Here is a 26,636-nt window from a genome sequence, read left to right as displayed (position 1 = left end):
AGTGGGAAGGGACCTGTTCTGAGTGACGTGCGCTGGGGCCAATGGCAGCTTTGATAGAGTGATATTTTCGATCGAGTTCCTACAGAAGTGCGCAGAAATCCATCCCTTCCTTTTTCAGATAATATGGGTTGCATTCGCAACCTATTGTTTTAACCATTTTAATGTAAATTATAAAAACATCAACACCAGTATTTCAAATGTGAATCCACTAGACGTCACAGCACTACCAAATATCATAATTGAGAAATCTTGCTTATACCGTTTGAAGTGTTTTTGTTTTATTCCTGGCTTTGGGAATGATGCCAATAATGCTACTAACTACTTTTTTAGAATTGCTTTTTACTAATCTAGTTTTTATATTATAAATTCATGTGATTTTACAACATAACTGATACTTCAGGCCCACTCCTAAAAGCTGTGTGGAAAAGACTTCCCTTGACCCACAAGTCTTCACACCTGACACTGAAATCTGAAAACTGAACGCGGGGTCACCTGAAGGCTATGGCACTGTGCATTTGTTTCTCTTTAATATAATTCACACTCTTCAGATTTTATCTGGGGTTTCATGGCAACTTTTAACAAACTGAAATGAAGAGAAAAAGGCATTAAGTTGCTACTGATGTCAAATATATTAGGTTTCTAAACTGAATTTAAGATGGACAAGGTTGGTTTTATAGAAAGTCTAAATCAAATGATTTGGCTTGTTAAAAGAAAGAAGGTGAATTGTTTTGTCTGCCTGTCAATTATCAGTTAATGCACATATAAGGGGTCACTAAAACTCTTAAGATAAAGATACAGTTTCATAACAATAAGCCAGCAAGATGAACAGTCACTATAAAAATATGTATCTTTAAGATAAGCTGAAGCAATCCACTTACTTAACAGATGTTAAGCAGCCAAATGAAAAAGACACGGACTCATAGGGAGATCTATTTATTATTGCACACTACAACAACAGTGAAAATCAAAATAAAGCAGACCTGTAAGGGAGATTTCTTTATTATTCAGTCCCTGAAATTGATATGGCTCTTAGAGAGGTTAACAGGGAGAAACTATTCAGACGTGCCCTTTGGATCGCTAAGATTGGCAGACATCACTTGTAATTACTTTTTAAACCGCCAGCACAATTTTAGGACAAATTTTGAGCTTGGGTAATAACTCAACCAACAGCCTTCACATGCTGAATCGTTAATGCTCACTGTATAATTAAAGACACACAGCTGAGACACTGCTTTATAGCTTGAAAGTGTTTCTAGACTACCAATAACAGAAGAAATTACCTTGAGATATGCACACTTGATTGATTATATCCCACTAATAGTTTGGGCTATCGACACTATAATACTGGATTCCGATACCGTACACACATTATTTTATGACCTGTGTGCGAATAAAAAATAATAAGGATATCATACTTAAAATTCAAAGTGTTTTAATATCCGTTTTCCACACCACCTATTTAGGAAAGAGTATGTCAGTTTTGTAGGTATTACTCCAAGCAGCTCTGATAAGCCTCAGTGTTGAATACATCATGGTGTGGAAGCTAAACCAAACACATTTATATACAAGGATAATATTCATCAGCTGATCCAAATATAGTTTTCTGTCTCTTCATATTTCAGGCTTGCACTAATTGTAGGTCAAAAAAGGTAACAAATGTCTTGCAGAGTTAAATGATTTGAACAAAGAATGAATGTTAATCTAAAGTAAGCCTTCACATAAATCCATGTAAGTCTCTTGTAAGCAAGCGTATGTGTTACAACCCACACATAGCTGTATAGCGCTTGTGAAATAGTACTACAAGGTAATAACATGATATTTCAAATTGTCTTCAGTGAAGGAACCCTCTGAAAGAAAGCCAGGGTTAAAAGGTATAATGGAATGACTGTTTTATTTTATTTTACTTAAAAAAACTACTAAGGAAAAGCCTTAGGATGAGAAACTATTTAAGTGTTTACTTAGACCGTTGTGATTCAGAAGTTCCCTGTGACGTCTGCTACCTCTTTAAACCTCGTCAGCGATTGCCACCCCAGCGTCAGAGAGAAAGCATTAGTTCCATGTTGCTTCAAAAGAACATAATTGTCTAAGGATATTATACATTACGGTGTGGGACTTCCCAGCTTAAAACTTTTCCTACAAATGCTCAGTGTAAACATAGGGCTGGAGACGAAGCATGTGGTGGAGTGTTTTTAAAATTCACTGCTGAGGATACTTGCAGTACAGTTAATAGGATTTTTTTTTTTTTTATGTTTGGTTTGCCATTTTTGAAATATTTTGGAAAGATATCTTTGTGGTGGCTGCTGGCGGACAGCAGACTGGCTGAGCCAAGCCAGACTTTCCACTACAAAGTCACCACCGAGCGGATGGCAGGGAGATAGTAAACAACATCCATGGGCCAACGGGGCTGCGTGTGTTGTGTAATAAAATTACTCCGACTCCCATCCCCAGCTCCCCCTTGTGTTGTTACTTCCTTATTGGGGTCTACAGGCCCCCACAACCCATTCCCATGTCTGGTATTCTCTACAATACCACAGTCACAAGACACTATGCTGTTCAGCTTAAATGCTCATTTATACAGAATGTCTATCATGCTTAAATTGAAACCATCAAACTTCAGACAAGGGCAGATTAGATTATAAATGTGGGGAACATCTGAAGATCCCAGTGGGGGTTGGTGGGGGGAGGGTGGAAGTACATGCAGAAGTAATAATGACAGAGCAAAGATAAGTCACAATTTAGGGTATTTATAGCAAACTGCTTTTATGAATTAAATTCACATTTGTGCCCTTCAGTCCTGGATGTATTTATGGATAACTAAAAAGGATTTGTGATATCCTTTTATAATCTCTCACAATGCTGTATGTGCTTGTATAAAGGAAAAACACAATTTAGAATTGCTTGCTGAAGAAGAGAGATTCTCCACAACACCAGCCAAATACTGGGAAGGGTATTTAAAGGCATGCCCTCAGTGCAATGAGTATATATTCCTGAGAGCTGAGCTGTCACGATTCATCCCTGTACTGGTGCATGCTGGGGAATCTGTTGACTCTATGTGTTAGAGAAGAGCTCAGCCAATAAATGATGATGATCATCATGATTCTTTGTTTAGTAATCATTTGTATTTAAATCAGAAGCTTTACAATCAGATCCTTCGAACAAAATTAATTTTCAAGCACATTTTTAATCTCATATATTCTGAATTACAGTGCTGTACAATACAAAATTTTAAAAAAATCAGGACTGAGACAGTTAAAATATATTTAGGAGCATGACTGAGAAGACGTTTCCTTTATGCTGTGCTGATTTCCTTTGAGGATCTCAGAATCAATGTCAGATGCAAGCAGACCAACAAACAGCACTGGTACATTAACTCTGCTCTGAAATGCTGACAGCATGTATCGTATGTGTTTCTGAAGTTATACAAAAGAAAAATAAATAAATAAAATGTAATTAACATTCTGTTCCGAGTCAATCAAAATTATGCATGTTCCTATGAAGAAAATAAACTACTTTTTCATACATTCTCTGGGCTGTTCTGCAGTTTAATTAGGGGAGTATTAAAATACCTTGGCACTACATAATTCTTCTTGGTTTTCAACCTGGGGTCATTTTAAAGCAAATATCATTCTTAAAAAAAACAAGCATCAAATTCTAAAGAGCAATGCAGTATTCCAAATTCAGTCAATTACGTCTTTATGAACTACAATAGATGAAGTTTAAATAATAATAGTTGCCAACTGAAATAGCTACCAATGGATGTAGTGAGAACAAACTAATTAGAATTCATGCAGGCATACTAAAGTCAATGCATTTCTAACTATCTGAAATGACCTGGAATTGGCAGTTCCTTGATTAAGACTTCCTAAGGGGCATACTCATTGGGGCTGCACATGTAAAAAGGCCTCCAAGTTCAAACTTAAAGAGCAATGATGAGGGGCAATGAACAGGGCATTGCAGTTTAATACAGTGAAGGCGTGTGCTTACAGAAACAAATGTAATCTATCAGCTCTGTGTGCGGCATAGCCTTGCATTTTTAATATACAAGTATACGGCTCACTGCCTAAGAATCTTTTTAAGTCACATTTATGGCATTAAAGCATAGAGTACTCATTCTGTCACTGCCAGGCTCTGCCCCTTGAAAAACAAATTCATTAGTGTACACAATAAAATACAGCTGTTTCATTTCTTTTGAAAGCCATGCCCAGCCTATGTTTGAGTTTAACAATATGTTCTCAAAGTCAAGGGGGGGACAGACGATGAAAAAATCCACTAGTTCGTTTTCTCTCTGTAAATGTCAGCTGGCTCTTTACCTGAACCAAACCACTCACATCAATAAGAACTAATCTATACGTAAGTATACACATACAAACACACATATCTACACTTGCACACAATCAACAGAGCATGGATGTGCAGACAGACTCTCAGCCTAAGAATTTGGCAATACTCTTTTGCTGATTATTTAATTAACATCTCTTGATGTTAAAACATTGTTCTTTCACAAAGCAATTCCATTATTATTATTATGTTGCAATGTAACCATTCTTCGTATTATTTATTTCTTAGCAGACACCCTTGGTCTTTTCTATGAACATTTACATACTGTAAATACTCCAGATCATACTGGGAATTAATTTCACACTCCACCTACGTGGCTGAATCACAGCATATTTTGCATCTTATTGTCTTGTGTTTGTAAGACATGATCACTTTCATTTGCCACATTAGCAGATTTTTGCCAATGCAGCAGGCAACTCTTGTGCCACTAGAGGGCTCTACAGTATGAGTAATTGGAAGCAACACAAATACATGTAGCACAGCAGTGTTAGGAGCAACACTGACATCAGTATGGGAAGCCTAACGTTACAGCAGATTGATGATAGTACCCCAGCAGAAGAGCTGCTAAATATCATGTGCTGAACCCAGGTGAACCTAGAGTAGCAACCTCTTAAACTGAACCCAATAATAAATGCAAACGATGAATCATTACAAGCAAGGGTGAGGGGTGGGAGATTTTCCTCAAACAAGAACCAGATGCTGGTAACCTGCTGTAAAAGTGTATTTGTTTCTTAAAATTATTTAAAGAAAGAAATAATTTGTTTTATAAGCCTGCGATGACACACGGGATTTTGATTACTGATCCTATCACACTGCTGCTTTTGTCTGGGACTCGCTTATGCTACTCTTCATGGGAAGGGCCCAGAAGGTATCCAGTAGAGTGCTAACAAATGCATTGTGCTCTACAGAAAATAAGTCTTGTATAAAGGTTTCCTTCATATAACTGCTGAAGTAAAGGACACCCTGTCCTTAACTGGTCTGTGTTGACCTCCCAAATTGATGGACAATAGAAAGCATCCTGCAGTGTTTAAAATTGTGTCACTGACACTAATGTCTTCCCACAGAAAACAGCTGGTAAATAGTGCTGGACTCTTCCATTAACAAAGTTTTCTTAACTAGACAGAGTAAATGGCTTTGAATTCACTGTTTCATAAACAATAGAAAATCATCTAAAAGCTACAGCTGAACACAATAAACTGAAATAGAAATAAATATGAGAGCTGTGTTTCTTTGAACCAGTAAATATTTTTCTTTTCAAAAGAGAGTAAGATACCCAAAAAAAATTGAAACACTCCCATGAGGTTAACTGCCTGCCTGTTGCAGGAATGGGGTTAGCAGTGCAGTGCAGTGGTTGTGTGTCTCGGGTCTCTGAGTGGTGCCAGAAGCCTGTAAATGAAGCCCTGGTGGTTACCTCTGTGGCCTTTTCAGGAGCTTCCATCCCCACCATGTTGGCCCTGAGCAGCTGCTGCAGGAGCTGTACTTGAGAAACACTGAGGAAGAAGTCCAGGCTGGAGGTCATGTTCACTTCCAGGGAATGGCCACACACTACAATCTCCTGCAGAGAGAGAAACAGCAATGAGCATTACCAGCTCTCTCACTGTGGTCTCCGGGGAGCGGCACACAGCGCAGCGAGAGAGAGAGAGCCCACGTACTCCAAGGCGGACGGGAAACAGCTCACAGGTTATGATGAATTAGGTAATATTCTGTAGGCTGTAAGTGAAGGGAACACAATTCATGAAATAATGAGGCCTCAGTTTTAAACTTCTTAGAAATAATATTTCTTTATCTGAATTTTCCCAGCTTTTTTCTTTTTTTCTGTGGAATCATGCCATCTTGGAAAGGTATAAACGTCTGCAATCGCCTGCATGTCAACAACAGAAGAACTGTCAGAGGTAAAGTGGGTGTTTAGTACACACAAGTGGGACCAAGGAAAGAATGTCATGCAACATCATATTGTCTTCCAGCTCCATGAAGCTGTGTACCATGTCTATCTATGCTTGCAAGTCATCGTGGACACAGATAGTGTTCATACTGCCTGCTTGTACCGTCTTTCTCAAAATATGTTTCTTGTGGTCCCATCTGTATGTCTACCAAACTACCATGGTGCAGTTTCCACAACTCCACAACTGATTTTATGAGCACTTTAAAATTACAAATAAAAAACTACAAGGCATAAAACAAGGCAGAAATCGTCCCTGTATACCACTTAAGAATGAATATTGCTGATGAAGATAGTTAGGAAATAATTGGGTCTGTTGGCACCGAGTGTAAACTTTTGTACTATTGATTTAACTATCTCTTTGATCTGTGATGCAGCTTTTTCCTACACTATTATTTTTTCGCAGTAATCTGACCCGTTACCAGTAGCGGTGGCTCTGCAAAACATAATGGGTTTCTAGTTTCCCACTTGCGATTCATAAACTTAAGATGGAATAAATTTACGTTTAAAAATGTTTCACTGAACTACTAATAATTATTGTATTTCAAGTTCAAATGGCCGCACAATCACTGGTATTTGCCACTGAGTCCAATGTAACACGTTTCACGACTATACAATGACTGGGTCTGATGAAAAACTAATTGGAATGAGTGTGATATAGTGTACTGGGCAGCCAGAGACTTTTATTTGTGTTTTCATACAGAGTAAATCATAATTTACTTGAAGATGCTAGTAATTGTTTAAAAAACAAACAAACAAACATGGATGTTTTTTCCCATGAGTCAGAAAGCAAATAAAAACGTGATTTAGTTTCATTGCAAAATAGAATCACTAAATTACAAAGATCACAAAGCGCAAAATCTGGAACCATAACAACAAATGTAATTCTCCTATAACATTCTCTGATATCATATAGGAGTTTTTCTCTACTCTGTGCCTAATAATTTATTTTTCCTTATTTTTTTCCCCACTGTGTGAAGCGCTCTCTGGCAAACATGAATAGCTGTATACTTGATAAAAAAAATTATTAATTGAATCAATGTGAAAAGTATTTTTAAAGGATACTTTGTAAACTTGAAAGTAGTTATACAAAGTTTGTAAAACTATCAAATTCAAATGAGAGACTACTGTTGTGTCTAGTGCCAAGGGGGCCACTCACCTCCACTTGAGCATTCTCAGGTGCCACCTGCTTAGTAAAAATGATGGCAGGAGCAGCAGTCAGACGCACAGAGAAGTCCGTCAGAATGGGAGTGAGAATCGCCCTTCTCTCCTGGTGCCGTCTGATGCTGGAAAGACAACAAAACAGACTTTTTTCCAAATCAACAACCTCTCTTGCCTTTACAGGTTACAGTTATACAATTAAATCTTCTCTTTACATATAATAGATTTATGTGTAGTGGTCATATTTTTGGACACCATTTATTTTTCTTGAGATAAGTTTTATTGAGAGCATTCTGGCAACCTTGTAAAACACCACACACATAAACTGTCTCAACTGTCTTTCCACATGTTTTTGTAATGGACTATTAAAACTACATTAGACTGAATTGATTTGCATCCATGGTTAATGTAAAAAAAAAAAATACATTATAATAAAAAAGTGAAGCATATAAAACAAGGAAGGTGGGCCCAAAACATTTACAATACTTGGAAAGTTCTATTAGCATTTGGCCCACCATACCTCCTTTGATTCAACTCTTGAAAGCACTTTGAATGTTTACCAGAGAAGTAACTCATAATTTTACAATATGTGGTACACTTTAAAACACATTTTTTCAATGTGTCTGAAACTAATAACCTACCTGTGATTTCAATTTTTTCTCAGTCATTACTGTTGTACAAATTGCAATATCACGGTATTCTGTGATGAAATCTACCTTTCCCACTATGCTGAAGCACAGTGCACAATACAAATCAGAAAGGGTTAGTACGCTAAGTCCTCTGGCATTCAGAGAGGCTGCTGGGTCTGTGCTGGTGGGGACGCTGGTCCCTGCCCAGAGAACAGTAGCAGCATTTCCTCCCTGTCTGGCAAATGGTTTATCGCTGGCTGCAAGAAAGTCTCAGGGCAGAGCCTGCCTCTGGGAAGGAGGTATTATTAGAGGGACATCTAGCAATGGTAAAAATGCCTGTTTCTCTGTAAGATCATGTATACAAGATTTTAAGGTTGGAAGGGGGAAAAACAGGATGCACACTCTCTATAGAATGTTGCAAGACCTCCAAGTACTGCAGTCTTGACTGACTGACTATTGTACATGCATAAAAAGTGTGCAAGTGTACAGTCTACTATGATAGCTGGTCAACACTGTCTGGATCTATTGATTTGTATAGCTCAAAATTACAGACTATAAAAAACTTGTGTGATTCTGATTATATTTTTGTGTTATTTGAAAGCGTAAGCTTTCAAACTATGAGAACACACTGACCTTCATGTCTGAAGCACACTAGGGCATTGACTGGCAAATTACATATTTCACAAACAAGCTAATAGGTGTACATATGGCTTCTGACTTTCATAACGCAAGTGCTATTCAATCAAATCTGACAACTGGGCTCACATTTTCAACTTGACTGGTTGTTAAAATTCAATCCAGCACAAAAACCCTCCAGTCCAAATACAGCCTTCAAAATCCATTTACACTTGCAAGCCAACCTGTGAAATATTTCCATAACTGGGCATTTCAAGTTTCTTAAAAAGACATTTCAGCTCCAAGCTACAGTAATTCACAGAACGATGTGAGCCATTATTTGACAATTCTCTATTGGGAACACACCCTAATTGTATACACAAGCCCAAACTAAAACCTTAAAATATAAACTTTCCCCATTTTGCTAATGTTCATTCCCACAATCAAGTTATATTTGTGGGAACATTTGTTAGCAGTAAAACAAATATACAACTCGGCTTTATAAGGTGGTGTTAATTGCCACATCTGCTGCTATTAAAACAATCAAACAGCATAGCTTCCAATATTTATAGTCGGCACAGGATTAGAAAAAGCTGGGATTCTAGGTGGCCTAGTGAATTTCGTTTAACCAATGCCAATATCATATCACATTCTTCTGTACAAATGCACATTACCAGTGCCCTCAAGGGATGCATGCCAACATGCTTTTTTCTTGGAATATAGGCTAATTTACAGAGGATGTTTGATATGATGGAAATCTATTTGCAAGGTGTCTTCAAGGCAAAACCTGTGGCTAGTTTAATCACGCTATTGAAAACTCATTTCAATACAATAAAATAAAGCATCACAGAGCTCTCCTCTCTTAATAAAAGTCTGGGCTTTTGCAGTGGAGGAAGAACCCTCCTAGGAAAGGTACTCAGAGAGTTATGAATCATACAGAGCAAACCGGTGTGAACACAAGCATGGAATTATGTGACACCAAAGGGCTTAATGTAGGAAGGTAGAAAGTTCAGAGCTAAAAACCCAACATCTTTTGTGAATTTCTACACTATCATATAGACAGATTCTGTCAGCAGATTGTTGTGGATGGAATTTCCTACAAAACCTCAGGAAACAAGCAGAGTTCATTGGAGATCAGCAACTACTGGAATTAAAAGAAAAAAAAAGCATTCTTGCCACAATGCACTGCTTTAGCAGAGTACAAGGTGAAAACAAAGGGTGAAAATCAACTGGCCCATCATAATGTCTTTGTGTGTTATGCTAAAAACAAATAAAACAAACCTGACTCACTGCAATTTTAAAATACCAAAGAACTACCAGATTTACTGTAGATAATGCATTTCATTACAAAAGCAAGACAAAGGCTAGAAAGGTTTTCTCGCCCAAATATTACTTACATTTGCTTGACATCCTATTCTGTGAAAAAAAAAGCTTCTTACAGATCTAAATTGTAAGGAATTAAAATGTGATTATTTTGTGTAATCTAGTTTATGTTACCTTGACATTATTTTAGATAACTTCAATGTCATGCCTGTCCACTAGAGAGACACTATAATTTATAACACAGAAACAGGGAAACAGGGATGCTTTGGGATATAAACACTTACACATATCATCATCATCATAGTAGTAGTAGTAGTAGTAGTAGTATAAATTCAAACTTAGGAATCCTTACTGAACACAATTTCCCAACAAATGCTTTGACCTTTATGTACAAAGTAGGATCATGAGATTAAGATATCCGATATAATAACCAATACCATACAAATGAAGACCCCACCAGAAGAAAAAACTATTGGTTTGCAAATCCGTTCTTTTTTGATCTTTGTATTATGATCCCCTTGATAGCCTTTGATTTTATTCATTACACATGTATGGGTTTAAGGTAATGACAGAAATTAAGTCACTCAAGAAGGAACACTCAAGTTCAAGAGTCATCTTGAAAAGTATTCACAGAAAAGCATGTTAATCAATTTTGCCCACTTCAGACAAAATAAGGCCCATGGGTTAGAATGAATTATTCAAATGTGTATACTTAAATATGAGGAAAAATAGCACGCAAAATGATTACAAAAACTAAGGCCATTTAAGAAGTGAAAGAATACATTTGGAACAAAATATCTGGTAAGATTTATAGGACACAGACCATTAATAACCTCAACAAAGGTTGTGCAGACAAAAAGAGACTTCTCAAATGTTCCCGTGCTGCACAATGCACAAGGCTTTCATGTCAGCGTGGGGTTCACGGAATCAATTAGGGGAAATCTGAAAATATGTACTCCCCATGGCAGGTGCATACCAGACATTACAATATTCAATCAATTGGAATTAGTATACATATATTAAAGCTTTTGTTTTATTATTACTAAACCATTTTAGACATAATTTCTCATACTGCCATTGTGTAAAGTAAAAGCCCGTACCTCCTTCTAGGATTGTGATTGAAGGAGATGGTTTGCAGTACAGCTCTGAATTCCTTAATCTGGTCTGTGGCTGCCCCATTTTGTGGTGGCCTTAACTCATTAACAAGAGATCTCTGCTGTACAACTAAAGCTACTGCTTAAAAAAAGACCAAATGTGGCTAAATTCCTAGCAATACAATGTTGAAATCCTGAAAGACTTTCATACAGCAAACCAAGTGTCCCTTGGCTGCAGTCCATAGTAAACTGCACGGTGTATGTGATTGCAGTGTGACAGCCCTTACCCCTACTCCTTGTAGGTAGTAAAAACCTGTGAATTTGCTGCTGACTGATTAATGATGGCTTGTTTTCCTCCAGCTTTAATAAGAATGCCGCCCTACCTTTTTCAAAACATATTTTTAGTGAGCACTAAATCTGAATATTTTGTCTGTGATTCTGTGATTTTTGGGCCTCTTGCTTTTCAAAACAAGAGGTGAAATACTCAAGCCAAACAGACCATTAAATCTATGCTTATTTTAGCTCCCAGTACCACAGTTTCAAGTGTAGCAAGTTAGTAAATGTTACTTGAAAATTATGATCTATTAAAATGAACAAACTAACTGAAGTTACAACAACCTGATCTGTAAATTACATTTAGAAAAATGACACTCACAGTTGCTGTACACTAAAAACAAGCAAGTTAGCCTTGTAGCTGGCTTAAGAACAGAGCAGAGCTTTTTTCATTGGGGTTTAATCCTTATTTCTGGTGGGGGGTTGTCTTTATTTGGTGTTCTGCAAAGTCAGTAACCAGAATGAGCAGAGTTCCACTGAAATATGCTTTCATGAATTACAGGTTTGCTATTACTGTGTCCTGCTCTTTATCTCTGTCTGCACTGAATGCATATATATTCAACAGTGCTGCTCAAAAGCACTCGGTCTGACACTACACCAGTCCTGCGCTACAAACTGTGTCTGGATTGTTACCTGCTGGCCATATTCCACTCCAGAGCTGGGTTCTGAGAGTTCCTCTCACTCTCCGCGGGTGGGCCCCCTTTCACCCCCTCCCGCTCTGGCTTCAGCTGGTCCCAGTGGGCTGTGCCAATATTGATGGACTGCAGGTCTATCTGGTACTGCCTGTCTTCCACCTCTGACCCTGGATCTCGTAATATCCCCAGATTTAGAGCCCTCCTGGAAGAAGAAGAAAAATGGTTTAAGGTTGCATCCTTTTATTATTTAGGACTTCTTTTTCAAGCTCCTAAAAGTTCTCCTGATTTAAAAGATGATTATTTTTTTAAGCAGATTGGGCATGGCTGTAATGGTGAACACATTACCAAAATAAGCTCAAATGTTTCGAGAAAACAATGTTTTCCTTGTTAAATGATTTGATTGCTGCCGTTTTCTTGTTCAGGGTTCTTCCTGCACACTCTTAAGGTAACGTATATAGCAAGGCCAAAGAAGTAGCATCATGGGTGCTGTTCTGTTGCACGTGATCATTCCCCCTGTGGCATGTTTAGCCTCATTTGGCAAGGACATTGTCAACTAACTGTCATTTAATGATGTACTCGTCTATAGACCTGCTTGCAATGAAAAACAAGTCAAAAGGAAAAACTGACATCCCACTGAAGGGTAGCTGCTGCATACATGCATTTCTCAGATTGTATGCTAACTAGTAGAAGCTCCTATGGGAAGTTAAATAGCAGCACATACGTCGTAATTAATTGTGACGTAAGAGCAGGCAGTCACATATCAGACCAAACATAAATTAACTGTGCAAGTTGAATATTAAAAATAGTCCCGCTGTCTTCTATGTGATTTCTAATATACTTGCACTTTTTTTTTTAAGTGGAGAACTCATAGCCTTAATGAAGAACTGATAATTTTATGACAATCCATCATATTCAGCAAAATAGTACACTAACAGTGCAGGTACTGTGTTATAGAAACTATAAAGAGTTGAATTGGCAAACAGACGAACTAGCATGTGGTTGGTTAGTAGCATGGTTTTTATTCAAGCAGATTTATTACCAAATTAAAATGCTGGCAGAGCAACAAGTAGATAAATAAAATGGCCCTCAGGTAACATGATTTGCCTTTTAAAAGCTGCAATTTATGCCAAGTTATCATTAGCGTTAAACATTGTTTAACTTAGCTGAGCAGTAGTAGAACTTCTTGAAGAAATGAAATGAGAGCATTTTGTATATAAACTACAAATGCATGAAAGCCTGTGATATGTCAGAATATGCCTTTCTCTGAAAACGAAGTGATCTGCTCTTAAACTTCTTTCCCAAGAGATTAGACCCATTTAACAATGATGTCATGTATTTTGCTTTGAAAGACAAGATGCCGTTGAGTGTATGAACATAAGAAACAAAATTTACATCTGCAAATGACATCAGGGTTTGCAGTTATGATATGTTTATTTGTCCTGCTAAGTTCAAATTCCTTTAAATGCTGTAAATAGAGGCTCAAAATGGCAACAGATGTTATGACAGCATGAGTAGCTCTATTTATTTCAGCAAATGTCGGTGGCAATTCTCTTGTACTATTTCTTTATTAAAAAAGGATAGTAATGCATTACCAAAAAGAAATGTTATGACCAAAAGTCCTAAATATAAAAACCACGAATAAATGGTGAACAGAGGTGAGTTACCGGAGTAGACTTCTGTTGCTGACATACAAAAATAAAAAAGTAAAACAGATAGTAAGTAGATCATGAGTTTAAACAACATGCTTTGCCCATTTATTTATACAAGACTTAAGGAAATAACTCTGAACTATTTGGCTAAGAGGTAAAACATGTAGCCCAGATTTCTATTTCAGTTTTATAGTTCGTTTTTCAATAAATAGGCTTACTTCTTTATAAAACAAATTTTGCAATGACCTAGTTTTTCCTTATCTGGATAACACTTCAATCTTTTATATATATATATATATATATATATATATATATTAAAAAGCAGCTGCTTAACATCAAGCACAATGAAAACAGCATTTAAAAGTAACCACAGCAAGACGAAATATTTAAAGTAATTTAGTAATCATTTTGTATGTCTTAAATAAAGAGAATTTGTAAGAACAAACTGGGGTAAGACTACAAGATTTGAATGGAACCTTGGCACAGAATGATAATTGAAGGCAGATTAATTTGGCCAAAACATTCAGACTGTCATTTCAAAATCACACCGTCAGGCGAGAAGAAACCATGTTTGGTGAAGCAATTGGGAACACACACATAATCCCATTCACTGGGGAAAAAATTCCCCAGCTATGTAGACTAGTAGGTAAAGAAAATGAATGCGAGTCCCTTTAATGTTTTACACTCTGCTTCAGAAGAAATCAAATAACATAAAACATATCAATAACAAGCAATATATTAAACATGCATACAGATGACTAAGGCAAATAGGGTTCCAACATACCAATCTGGCTTACTCCTGAGCCAAACCTATTTTTTTTTAATTGGAAGAAAGACCACAAAAACATAGTATTTATGACAAAATTCTGCTATTTATAAAACAGGATCAAAAGGAATACAAGATGAAAATTCTGTTTCATGGCAATACAGACTTCCCCCCCCCCCCCTAACATTTTACAGAATTTAAGAGACTTAACTATTTAAAAGCCAAATAAGTGGCATTATTTATTTATTTTCTTTACGATTTCAGAGTAAATTAGTAAGTTTAGAGAAGAAATAGCTGCATCACTTCAACTATTGCTAAGTAAACACCTACCCAACAAACAATTTGGATACCATTGCAGATTTCAGGGCTGCAGAAAGTTGGCAGTATTTTCAGATTAGGTTCTGGATGGAGATGAGGTTGAGGATTAAATTGGCGAGACAATTCCTGATCACTATTTAGAACTAGGGAATCCAATCTTGTTAGAAAACCGTGACAAAACAAAAACTCAGCATGTTACATTTAATCAAAAATTAAAAGAGTTGTCCCGACTAAAATATTCATAAATGCCAAAGACAGCTATGAGAAAAGAGAAAAGCTAAGAGAAAAGGCTGACAAAGAAGACCATTACATTTTTAGCACAGAAGTTGAATTGCCTTCAGGGATTAGCAAATGGACAAAAACAAAATTGCATAAATCTGTCAATACGTTTCTACACTAATAACCTCTAAGCTGCAGTCCTGTAGGAGGATAATGGGAAAGCCACAGTAGTTGGTAAATAACAGTGGGTTCATAACTCACCACAGGGGGTTGTATAATGAGAAGGAAACATTACAGCTCTTGTCAGATGAAAAGGCTCTGGGCAAAGCCTTTGTACAGATGCCAGTTTTGGTGTTTTCTAACACCTGCACTGGCAAACCACTTTACAGTGTATTGTGTTGATTGATGATAGTACTCTATCATTGTAAAGCTGTGGGTTTAGTGGCAAGGCAGGCACATAAATAAACTCAGTTTATAGTTTAGTAAACCCACTGAGTTAGAAGCCATTCTGTTATATATGTTTCAGCAAGAGACATTTCTGCAGTGGTGGTGGCATAAAGGCAGTGTGAGTCAGAGGTGGAGAGGGATAACCTTGGAGGCTGCTGTGGCGATTCTGGTGTGGAGATGCTGTTCTCCCTCAGGGGTTCAGCAGCGAGTTCTAGGCTTAAGGTCTTTCTATCTCTGTCAGCCTACATCTCAGCGTAGGTCAAATAAATAACTGTACTTCAGCCCTTTTGACTTTACTTGTTAGCAACCCACACTCAGGGTGCCTAACAAACTGTGGCAATCAATATTACTGACAGCTCTGCAAAGCACCTCTGAAGAGATAAGTTTTGACTTTTCTCTGCTGTGATCCAACTGTGAGCCAGCTGCTATTTCTGAGCTGTAGGGGGCCTCGATTTCTTTTTTCTAGCAGCAGTTTCTGAGGTTGCATAGGTTAAATGCGGTTCAGGGTAATAAATACACCACAGTAAGATCTGCACTAAAGTTCTTAGGACCCATGGCAGGCTTATTTCAACACTGTCTGCTATTAACTATGTTCAAAGAATCACACGTCACAGGTGGCCAGAGGTCCAGAAGACAGTGTTTGGGAGTGTTAGAGTAACATTGCGGCTGAACACTTCTGTTTTGTGTCATGAGGCATTTGATCATCACTTGTAACTGAGGGTTCAGCATTGTTCTTGCATGAACACTCAGACAGAAAAAAAATTATTAATCTCTTTGTGGGGAGATTGTATTGATATAATCCAGAAATATTTAATCTTTATAAAATTAATCAAAATTGTATAACATATAGATTTATATGCTTATAGGCCAAAGTGGTTCTAATGCTGATTTGACATTTGGTATAATGCACTCATCCTAAAGTGTATAATGCACATATATGTTGTTAAATATGTCTGAAATAGCAGAATCATTTACCAGGACCTTCAATTACTTAGTATGCTGTATTTTGAAAACAGTGCTTCAAGTGTGTTCTTGCAAGAGTTGCTCTATTTGCATGGAAACCTCATAAAATAAGTCTCCCTCTCCTGCAAGTGCTACAGCAAGGCTTTCATCTCCCTTTCCTCCTTTATCCATCAGAGAATACCCGGGTTAGATCATGCGTTCACAGATTTATTCAAAGCAGAATTCATAAAATTATAATTCATGAATGTTCCAATTACTTAGTAAGTTAAGAAGCCAAACTGATGGTGGTCCATTTTAAATTGCCTAAGTACTGTGACTTCTGAGTAGTAACATTAGTAAGATTTATTGGTTCAGTCAACTCCAATTACCCTTAATTTGCATCTAAAAGCATTACAATTAGGGTCTTGAATTAGAACATTGAACAGTCATTCAAACTCAGCAGGAAAGTCCTTTCAGAATGTAACGAGTCAGCAAGATTTGTTTTTGTAAAGGTTAATTTCACAAAGTATTTTCCTCCTTGTTAATATAATAAAAGATTTTCACCGGAAAGAAAGCCTGGTCAGCCAATATATAAAGTAGAAATCTGCAATATACAATATTAATAGCATATTTATGTGCTTCTTTAAAGTTTTCATTAAAGTTTGCTTATAGTTCCTTTCCTTTTAATAAGGATGGGGAGATCCATTCCAGGACACATTGCAATGTTGATAATGAAATTGTAGACCAGTATACAAAATTCAGAGCCTTTGAATGTAATGATAACAGACCTGATAGCCAGCCAGGAGATTCCCATTGATTCCCACTGTCTTACAGCTGCTTAAATATACTAAGAGCTCACCTGATAATACTGGCGATACCATTAGACAGAACTGCCAATGGGTGTCGAGTTATTTGGCAGTTCTGTATGGGGCACCGTATAGAAAAAAGCTTTTCTTGTGCACATGCATCTTGTCTAATTAAGTTTCATTTCCTGGACGAAAGACACAATAGAGTTCATTTATTGGAGCAAATACATTTTTTCAGTTGGGGAGACAAAAGGGTTAGTCTGGAAATGTTAATTTCATGGGATGAGGTACACATTCTGTCCACAAAATACTAATTTAGTCGTTCTAGAATTCATTTAATGAATACTAATCGTGTGGTTTTATAATAATCATGTGGCACGCAATACACATTCTGCGGATGAAATGTATATTGTGCCATATAATGAGATGAAGTATGAAATAAACATTTTGTGCACAAATTTAGCTTTTCAACTGATGAAATTAACATTCCAAGACATTATTCATCCACAAAATTTTCACTTTTGTTCACAAGTCTGAAAACTGTTTTGCCTTCCATCCGTGACATGAAACACACTTGTTTTTCAATTTGTGTGATAACAGATTATTTGTGGATGAAATGTAGCATGACACAAACGGCCTCCTATAGTTTTATAATGTGGAATTATGACTTCTAGAGGTCTAAATAATTAAGATGACCAAAACAATTATAACTTGTGACTCGATCTTGATTTACTTCGTACACAACACCCCCTCCTAAAAAAATGACAGTATTCACCAGATGTATCCATACCCTTGATGAAGTGTAACTAAAAGTTGATTTAACAAAACAAAAAAAAAACAAAAAAACAGGTGTAAACTAAATGTTTTATATAAACATTAAAAAAAGCAATGAATGACTTGAAGTAACAATATAGTATCATAACCCTATAAATATCCTTTGGATTTGATAATATAGATTCCTGTTGACTGTTAATAGGTTCATCCATTTCTCTGGAGGAATAATTGACAACTCCTCCTACTGTACTCTTGCCTTAGGAATATTTATCATGGTACATCAGGGTGTTGCTTGGTGCAGTGTAGTACAGTGAAGGCATAGGGATTATATTATAGGACAGAAGTGTGGTGTAGTGGTTAGGGCTCTGGACTCCTGAGTGGATATATATTGTTCAGAGATGAGAGCAATAATGATAAATATATTTAAAAAAAAATGTTTGTGTTAAATGAAAGCAATGGAAGGCTTTATTACACATTTTCTGAACAAATAATGAATTACACATAATAAAGAAAGATGCATGATTAAATAAACACCAACAGCCGTGCACACCCCATTCTGCGAATCAAACTGCTAATGTGCACACATTGCAGTAAAATAACAATTCTTTAAGATGAAAGTAACCCTGCGGGATGAATGTTAATGATTTTTCAATAGATGGCTTTACGAGAAGAAATACAGCATAGTAAAACAAAAAGCAGAGATGTGGTCCTAACCAGCTGGGACCAGGATTCCTCACTGGGCACTGAGCAAACCAACCACGTGGTTATGGTAGGCTAAGGTTTCCTTCACTGACTCCTGAGGCATACTGGGAACCTGCAAGTCCACACTGTTGTCAGGGAATGTGGCCTTACTTCTCACTAACATGTTAGAGCTGTGTTGTTTATGCTGTGGACTCGCAGTGTGAAACAAAGAGGGTGGCTTGACAGTAGTGCTGCACGATTAATCATATTGCAATCGCAATCGCAATCGCGATGTCAGCCTGTGAGATTATATAATTGCAAAATGCTGCGATTTTATTAAATAAGTGCATGTGTGGACGTGACAACCCATTCTCTCTGATTGTTGTTTGGCTGTTTTCTATGGCACTAATAAAAAGATGACCAGTCAGTTTCAGTTTAGGCTGTGTCACGTGTGGCGCGTACAGATGTGTTTGCGAGTGTCACGCCATATGACAAGTCTTCGCAGAGATGTAAAGAAATCATCGACTCCATAACGCACTGCTTGGCAAGAGACATGATGCCCATATATACCGTTAGCAAAGTGGGATTTCAGAAAATGATCCACATACTGGACAAGACGTAGTACCAAATCCTTTAAAAAAAAAAAAAAAAACAGTTTTAGTGGTTTGATTGATGAATCACACTTTTATACCCAGTTTCCTTTTCAAAAGAGTTTATACAAAGTATACGTTACATCCTGCTTAAATGTCCCTGTTTGTTTGGACAATCTTATTTTCATGAAACATTTTATGTTCTTATTTATTGTTCTATTTATTTTATTTAGCTGTACTATTGAGAAAATAACAAGTTTGCAGTAATGCAAAGATGCGACTGTTATTTAATTTTGTAAACATATTATTTTAATTTGAAAACTGTGCATTTCTAGTTGTTGTTGCTAGTTTGTATGTTTAAGTTATCAATAATCTGTGTGTGCATTTTCCTTAATAACCAAGCAAGTTGACTCATGATACCATTTGTTTATTATATCGCAATCACATTTATTGACCTCAATAATCGCAATATGACATTTTCTCCAAATCGTGCAGCCCTACTTGACAGTACACCTATCAAGGGATAGGGAAATAACAGCTGTTAATTTCACCTTTTCAGCTTGATGCTTAACTGCAGTATACCCATATATCAGTGCCATCTTTTCAGAGGTTCATGAAGTGTGTGATGAATAAAACAAAATACCACACAACTTTTGCGTTAAGAAAGGTAAACTTTTGACACTGAAATCTTTGAAAAGATACAATTGATAAATAAAGATAGTTTATTGCAATATATCTATATTAAACTAAACTATACAAAGTACTTTTTAAGGCTTCTCAAATGTTCATCAGACAGCAATTTCCCAAGTGCACATTAACTTAGCTACAGCCCCAAGCCCTTATGATCTGAAGCTGACAAAGGCATATACAAGTCTTCAAATATCTGTTAAGATGAACACTGGGAACACATGGCATGCTAAACTTCAGGGCATGTGTTAAAATAACTAACTAGCACTGATAGCCCTGGCATAATGATAGACACATAAAACAGTAAACACATTCACTATTTAGATTTATTTAAATTAGGTTTAAATTTAAATGAGGTCCTAGTTTCTCTTACACAGAAGCCTGTTATTAATTAGCCTGATTAGAGTTTAAAGACATTTGGAATCGTCAATTAAATCATATTTATACAAGATCTTAGAAGCAAAAATTGCCTTTATATACAAGAAGTGTGTAATTCACGAGTTGCTGAGAAAAAGTTAAATCTTCAGTTCCTGACAGTGGTCAAACAGAACAGCAGAACAATCGAAAAGGATTTTGTTTAGAGTGAATTTTGTTTATACCAAAAGTCACTGTTTGCACTTTGATTTCAACATCTTAATTGCAAAAGTCATTTATCTCAGATGTAGTTTACATGTCAGAATATCTTGGTTATAAACATGGCATACTGACCATATAGTTCTAAAGATACTAACATGTGGTCTGTGCCGACTGCAAAAGATCAGAATCTTAATATATTTTGCAGGCTCAGTTAAAACATTTTCACAGCTTTGGTATCATGCTGTAATGCTGAATGTGGCTCAGAATATTTCCATGCAAAAATAATTCCCGGTTTTTGAAAACCTCACTTTCACACTGCCTTCTCAAACATTAAAGGACTTCAAATTATGAATTATGAATGTGAAAGCACTCTATACTGGCTGCCCCACCCAAAATCTACATCACAAATGTTATGCAGTTTATGAAACTATAAACTTTTCACTTAATGGATTTGGCAAGCGCTGTTTTCATTAACTCTTGTTCCTTTTCTAATGTGTTCTTGTTCTGGCACAGCACCCAGTCTTTGGTTTGAATCAGGTACAGTACCACACACAAACCCCCCACACATACTGCACATTCTTGGCTAGTTAGAATACTACCGTCATTTTCTGGCACTGGTAACTTAGTATAAAAATGAGAAATTTGTCTTGTGAAGAAATAAGCTAGAACTTCCATTAATTAATGAATAGCCTGATAGGAAAAGTGTGACTGTTCCTTATCTGGCTTCAGAAGAGGTGGGTACTGATTTTGGTTCAATTTCTACTGTTAAAACGTTTGTGGTTTTCAGTTTTTTGGGTGATATGTTTCTGGAGCTATAATGAGTAATGTGCGATGCTGCTACAGCATACACATCTTTCTGTTGATTTGAATAGAATATACAATGGTTACACAAATAAACATGTTTCTGTTTAAAATCACTTTTGGATGGTTCAACAGACATATGTAATCTCTGTGAAGGTGAATTTCAATATCATACAGGTTTGAGCTATCAACTAAAAGCCAAACATGCTAATGCTCAATGTGCTAGTCAAGGCGCTGTACGGCATAATTTATAATAATATAGAAGAGAGCAGCATTATCTTCTGAAAACGTTAACATACTAGTTTGTCTGAGCAACTGGCTCAGTGAGAAGAAATAGGTGACCTACAGTACTATGGGTTTAGTTCCTTTATTGAGCCTTTGAAAGCTTATATATAAGACAGAGTGCAGATTTTCATTTAACTTTATTCACTTTTTCAGTTTAATCAAATACATCTGATGACTTAACTGCATTTACAGGGACCTTTGGGTTCCTGATAAAGGCTGTGCTGCACAAACTAAACCCATTGTTCCATAGGAAGACATCTTATAAAAGAAGATGCATTCCAATGGAAGTCAGAGAGAGATAAATAATGGTAAATAAGTGTAGGGAACAAGAAACAAAAAACATATTGGCCTTATATATAATGTATGTAATAAACAAATTAATAATAAACAAATCTTTAAAGATAATTTAAAATACAAAAATATATTTGACCATGCTAAGTGAATTTGTTCATTATTTATTTTACTGCATTGTTCTGAAACCATGATAAATGAAACCGACCTCACTGTACATTTTTAATGAAGAAGCGGAACACTCTCGATTGGTGGAATTTTTATTATAACAAGATTTGATTGAAGGATTGCCCTGGTATTATTTTACACACATTCTACTAGAATTACAGACATACAGTGGCTCTCAAAAGGCTTCACCCACCTTGGACTTTTCCATATTTCATTGTGTTACAACATGAAATCAGAATGGATTTAATCAGGAGTCTTTGCCACTGATCAGCACAATGTCCATTATGGAAAGTGAAAAATATAATCTGAAAATTGTTCTAAATTAATTACAAATAGAAAACAGAAAATAATTGAATGCATAAGTAATCACCCCCTTCAGTCAATATTTGGTAGAGGCACCTTTTGCAGCAATTACAGCTATGTGGATAATTCTCTACCAGCTTTGTACATCTGGACACAGCAATTTTTGCCCATTCTTCTTTGCAACATTGTTCAAGCTCCATCAAGTTGGAAGGGGACATTTGGTGAACAGCAATTTTCAACTCTTTCCACATATTCTCAATTGGATTGATGTCCGGGCTTTGACTGGGCCACTCCAGGACATTGACCTTTTTGTTTTTAAGGCACTCCAGTGTGGCTCTGGCTGTATGTTTGGGGTCATTGTCCTTGGAGTCAGAAGATGAATCTTCTCCCAAGTCCCAGGTCTCTTGCAGACTTCAACAGGTTTTATTTTAATCTCATTGTGCATCTCTGTGGTCCTGTGCATCAAGCAAGTGCTGATTGGTTGAGCAGGGAGATTCTGAGCGCCATGGCCAATCACTCAGTAGTGGATCAACTGGTGTAAAATGTATGTGTGTAGACGCTGGTCAGGGGTCAGAGAAACAATGTGGTGAAATGCAAAAGTATTTAAAATGCATCTCCTCATCCACGAAACGCATTTGTTGCACTAACAGACTGTACTGGCCTGGACATGTGAAGAGGTCTAACAAAACTATGGGGCACTGTTTGTGTCATTCATTATTTCATGCACAGTATCATCAGTAATTACTATTTTGTCCATCGAAATGCACATTTCATTCATATAATTCACATTTCTTCCCATGAAATGCCCACTTATTTTGTGCTTGACAATTTTATGGACGAAAAGTAAAATGTACTATACTACAGCAGTACTATAGCCTACAGCATAAACTGTGGGTCGTCGGTTGGAGAAGTTGGAGAAGTAAGAATTTATAACTTATTTAGTTTGAGGAGTTTACAGCTGAAACACCTTATATGTATTTAATTCAAATATTTAGTAACATATAAGAACAGATATGTGGGAGAAATTCACACATTGTTTATTGTAGCATAATACTGAATTATCAGGAAATACATTCATATTCGAATGTAAAAATTATCAAACGATTTACACCTTTGTTTCATATCAAAGTTGTAGACAAATTTAGAGACGGCAAATGTCTCTTTCAGAATAATCTGATAGTCTGATATACAGCTCTGATGAAAGCTTATTTCATGAGTGCTGCAGTGAATAATCTAACCACAGATCAAAATGTAAGGCACACTTTGTGTAATCTTCTGAAACTATACAGGTGCAAATGGAGCTATATGAAAACACCAAGTACAAGTACATACTTGAGAAAAAAGGTTGTTTAAATAACGGTTTAGTTATTCAAATCACATATGCGCCAGTAATAAAGAAACTGTATAAAAATTGCTGGTGTGCTGATTAATATTATAAATAACAGATAAGCAATTAACATACAGGTCAACTTGATCAATTTTGGAGGTTTAAGGTAGATTGTAATATATCTCCATTACAGATGAAAATATGCATCTCAAATTTCATAAGCATATGTAACACATATTTATAGTATAAATCACTAATTTATATTCCTGGAACTGTCAGAATAACGGAGAAAACAAATTAAAAATAAAACAGAAATGCTCCAATTGACCAGCTCTGTGTTTCTAGTGTTGGAAGCATACTTCAATCATTGCGATACAGTAGATTGGAAAACTCACTCCCTCATTTCCTTGAGATATTGTAGCTATGAAACACTATCTTTTTGCATACTTATTCAAAATGATGACATATCAAATTACAAAAGCAAGGGAAAAGAAAAAGATGAAATGCTAAGCAAATACAGCAAAGATACATTAGGTAAAAAATTGTATGATAGTAAATATTTTTTGCCAATTTTAGCAAATCACAAAGTCTCCATTCACCTGTCTTTAATTAATTGGATTGTTGTACACTATTATAATACATTGTAATAAGTACAGTACTAACAATGAAATACTTAATTTTGGACATTATATCTTTGTAAATATGTAAAACAAGAGATGGTTGGTTAGGCTCACTTCCTTTCTGAGTAACAGATGCAGTATGTGTATCACTGGAGCAAAGTGACATAATTTTGCTTTTAGAAAACATGTCATGAAGCATTTCAGTTTTGAAAGCCTGATTTTGAGGAGGTGTGAATGCAATCTTGCCGACTTCCCAACTCAGATCGAAAACAGACTCCATTACATTGAGGATATTCAAATGATGTAATCTGACCACCATTTTAATTGAAAAGGGCCTATCTTTAATTAATCACTACATACATGCATGGAATAGATTATTCATAACTGGATTTAATAGGAAACATGGCAAGGAAAGGGACTGGAATACCCTCAGATACAGTCATTCTCATCAACTTAAAGTGGAGCAGGCACATACCTCAATGCTACTTAAACTGTAATTAAAGGAAAATAATCCTGGTTTAGGACTCCAGGACTCCACAGCAATCTGCATGCCAATCGCCAACATGATTGTTTTGATTGACACAGCTTGAAGAAAGCCTCTTTAAACAATGAAATCTAATTGCAGCAACACACATTATTGTATCTGACGCAAACTTCAAATGGATTGACGTCTGCTGGACCTAAGGCATCAAACCCTTTCTTTAACAGCTGCGGATCATATGCATATCAAAAGTGCACACAGATTATTAAAACATAAATAGGATACGGCACACAGAAACACATGGTTCGTCACAATTTTTGGATTAGCCCGTTAATGAGTTCAACTGCAAGGAGAACTGCTGAAAGAAATTCAGCTGTCTAATCTCTTTCAAGTCTTCCTGGTCAAGACTTTAAAAAAAAAACTAAATCCAAATGCCACTGCTTATGGAATTTTACTACTTCGTTTGACTATACAAGCAGCAAATTCTCCATACCAATTCCTTCCATTGGTTACTAGACCAAAAATTTAGCCACTGTATCATTACAAATAAAATTACATTTTCTTCATCAAAATGATATACTTTGCCAAACAATGTATTAGTAAAGAAATGGTGTAATTAACTTGAAAAGCAACAAATATAGTAGACATAAAACATAACACCGAAAATAAGTCAAAAGAAAGTTTACAGTTTACAAATCACTGATAACTGTGCTTTGCAAATGAAGACAGTTGAAGATGTCTTCCAGATGCAGCTTGTTGCATCCATTTCCAAGTGTTACATGAATTAAATCTATATTAGCAGTCAGACAGTGAGAAAAAGGTAACATTTAGTGATGAATAAGTAAACAGATGTAACCTCATTTAAATATGATCAAACTAATGCTGGCTAGGAAGCCCTTTATTTGATTTTGATTCTTTAGTAAAACCTCCAGACAGTTTTGTGTTTTATAGCACTGTAAAATCAAGCCTATTTAATGGATCTAACAGTGTGAGCCACTGTCTTTGAAACTAAAATATATTAATAAGCCAGCCTACTTGAAATAAAGAGATAATCCACCCAGGGAGGGGGGGTTACAAATATGTACGAATAAAGCAAACTACCAAATTTAATTTGAAGGTACATTAGAAAAAGTAATTGTCTGCAATATTGGAAGTCTTGGCAGGGTATTTCTTAAAGGGATTAGACCACATTATATGCAATTATTTCATTTTGAGAATTGTTTAGGGAAACATAATTACAAAATTACATTATATGTCATGGATGGATCTATCATTTTGGATAAATCAGGACATTTCTGAAAAAAGAGAACACTGTCACCATTTCTGATTACACTACATACCGTTGCAGTTTTAAAAGACATAATGCACAAACCTGTTATTAGATATCTAAAACAGTAGGGCTTTTTCCCAGTATTCCTTGACCTTCAACAATGACTCGTACTAAATCAAATTTCCTTATAATAAACAAAAGTTAAATGAAACGAAATACATTGAATTAGTACTGGAAGCTCCCACATAATACAATTAAAAGCTTATGTTTCAATCACTAATTTGTGACTTAGGATCCAAAAATATGAATGGAGTTTTCAAGCCCCAGAGCTGCCCAACACAACAGAATTATAACCACTTTCTCATGAGATAATGTCCAAATAAATTTATGTCAGCAGGGAAAACAGAATAAAATAATTAAAATAATCTGCAGCACAGATGCTTCCTACATCGGCTAATTCTTCCTCCCAAAATATATCTTGGAACAGTGTTTATAATTCAGGCGCATCTATCCCATTCGTAATTGCCAAGTATATTAATGCAAACTGACATTACTGCATGAACGCTTT

The 26,636-nt window shown here is 36.2% G+C and overlaps 1 protein-coding gene across 2 annotated transcripts in view; it reads right to left on the bottom strand.

Moving 5' to 3' along the window:
• vps13b (vacuolar protein sorting 13 homolog B) overlaps nucleotides 1-26,636 on the bottom strand; it is a 353,373-nt gene that overhangs the window by 95,877 nt on the left and 230,860 nt on the right. For both annotated transcript variants that reach the window (XM_066691052.1, XM_066691051.1), the window contains exons 31-33: nucleotides 12,066-12,269; nucleotides 7,437-7,563; nucleotides 5,750-5,893 (exon numbers count right to left, since the gene is read on the bottom strand). In XM_066691052.1, the coding sequence (XP_066547149.1) occupies nucleotides 5,750-5,893; nucleotides 7,437-7,563; nucleotides 12,066-12,269 (475 nt within the window). The remainder of the gene's footprint in view (nucleotides 1-5,749; nucleotides 5,894-7,436; nucleotides 7,564-12,065; nucleotides 12,270-26,636) is intronic.

Source organism: Amia ocellicauda, chromosome 18, assembly GCF_036373705.1.
Source record: "Amia ocellicauda isolate fAmiCal2 chromosome 18, fAmiCal2.hap1, whole genome shotgun sequence".
NCBI classification, from domain to species: domain Eukaryota; kingdom Metazoa; phylum Chordata; class Actinopteri; order Amiiformes; family Amiidae; genus Amia; species Amia ocellicauda.
Note: the sequence above shows the minus strand (reverse complement) of the source record. Positions and strands in the feature narration are given on the sequence as shown.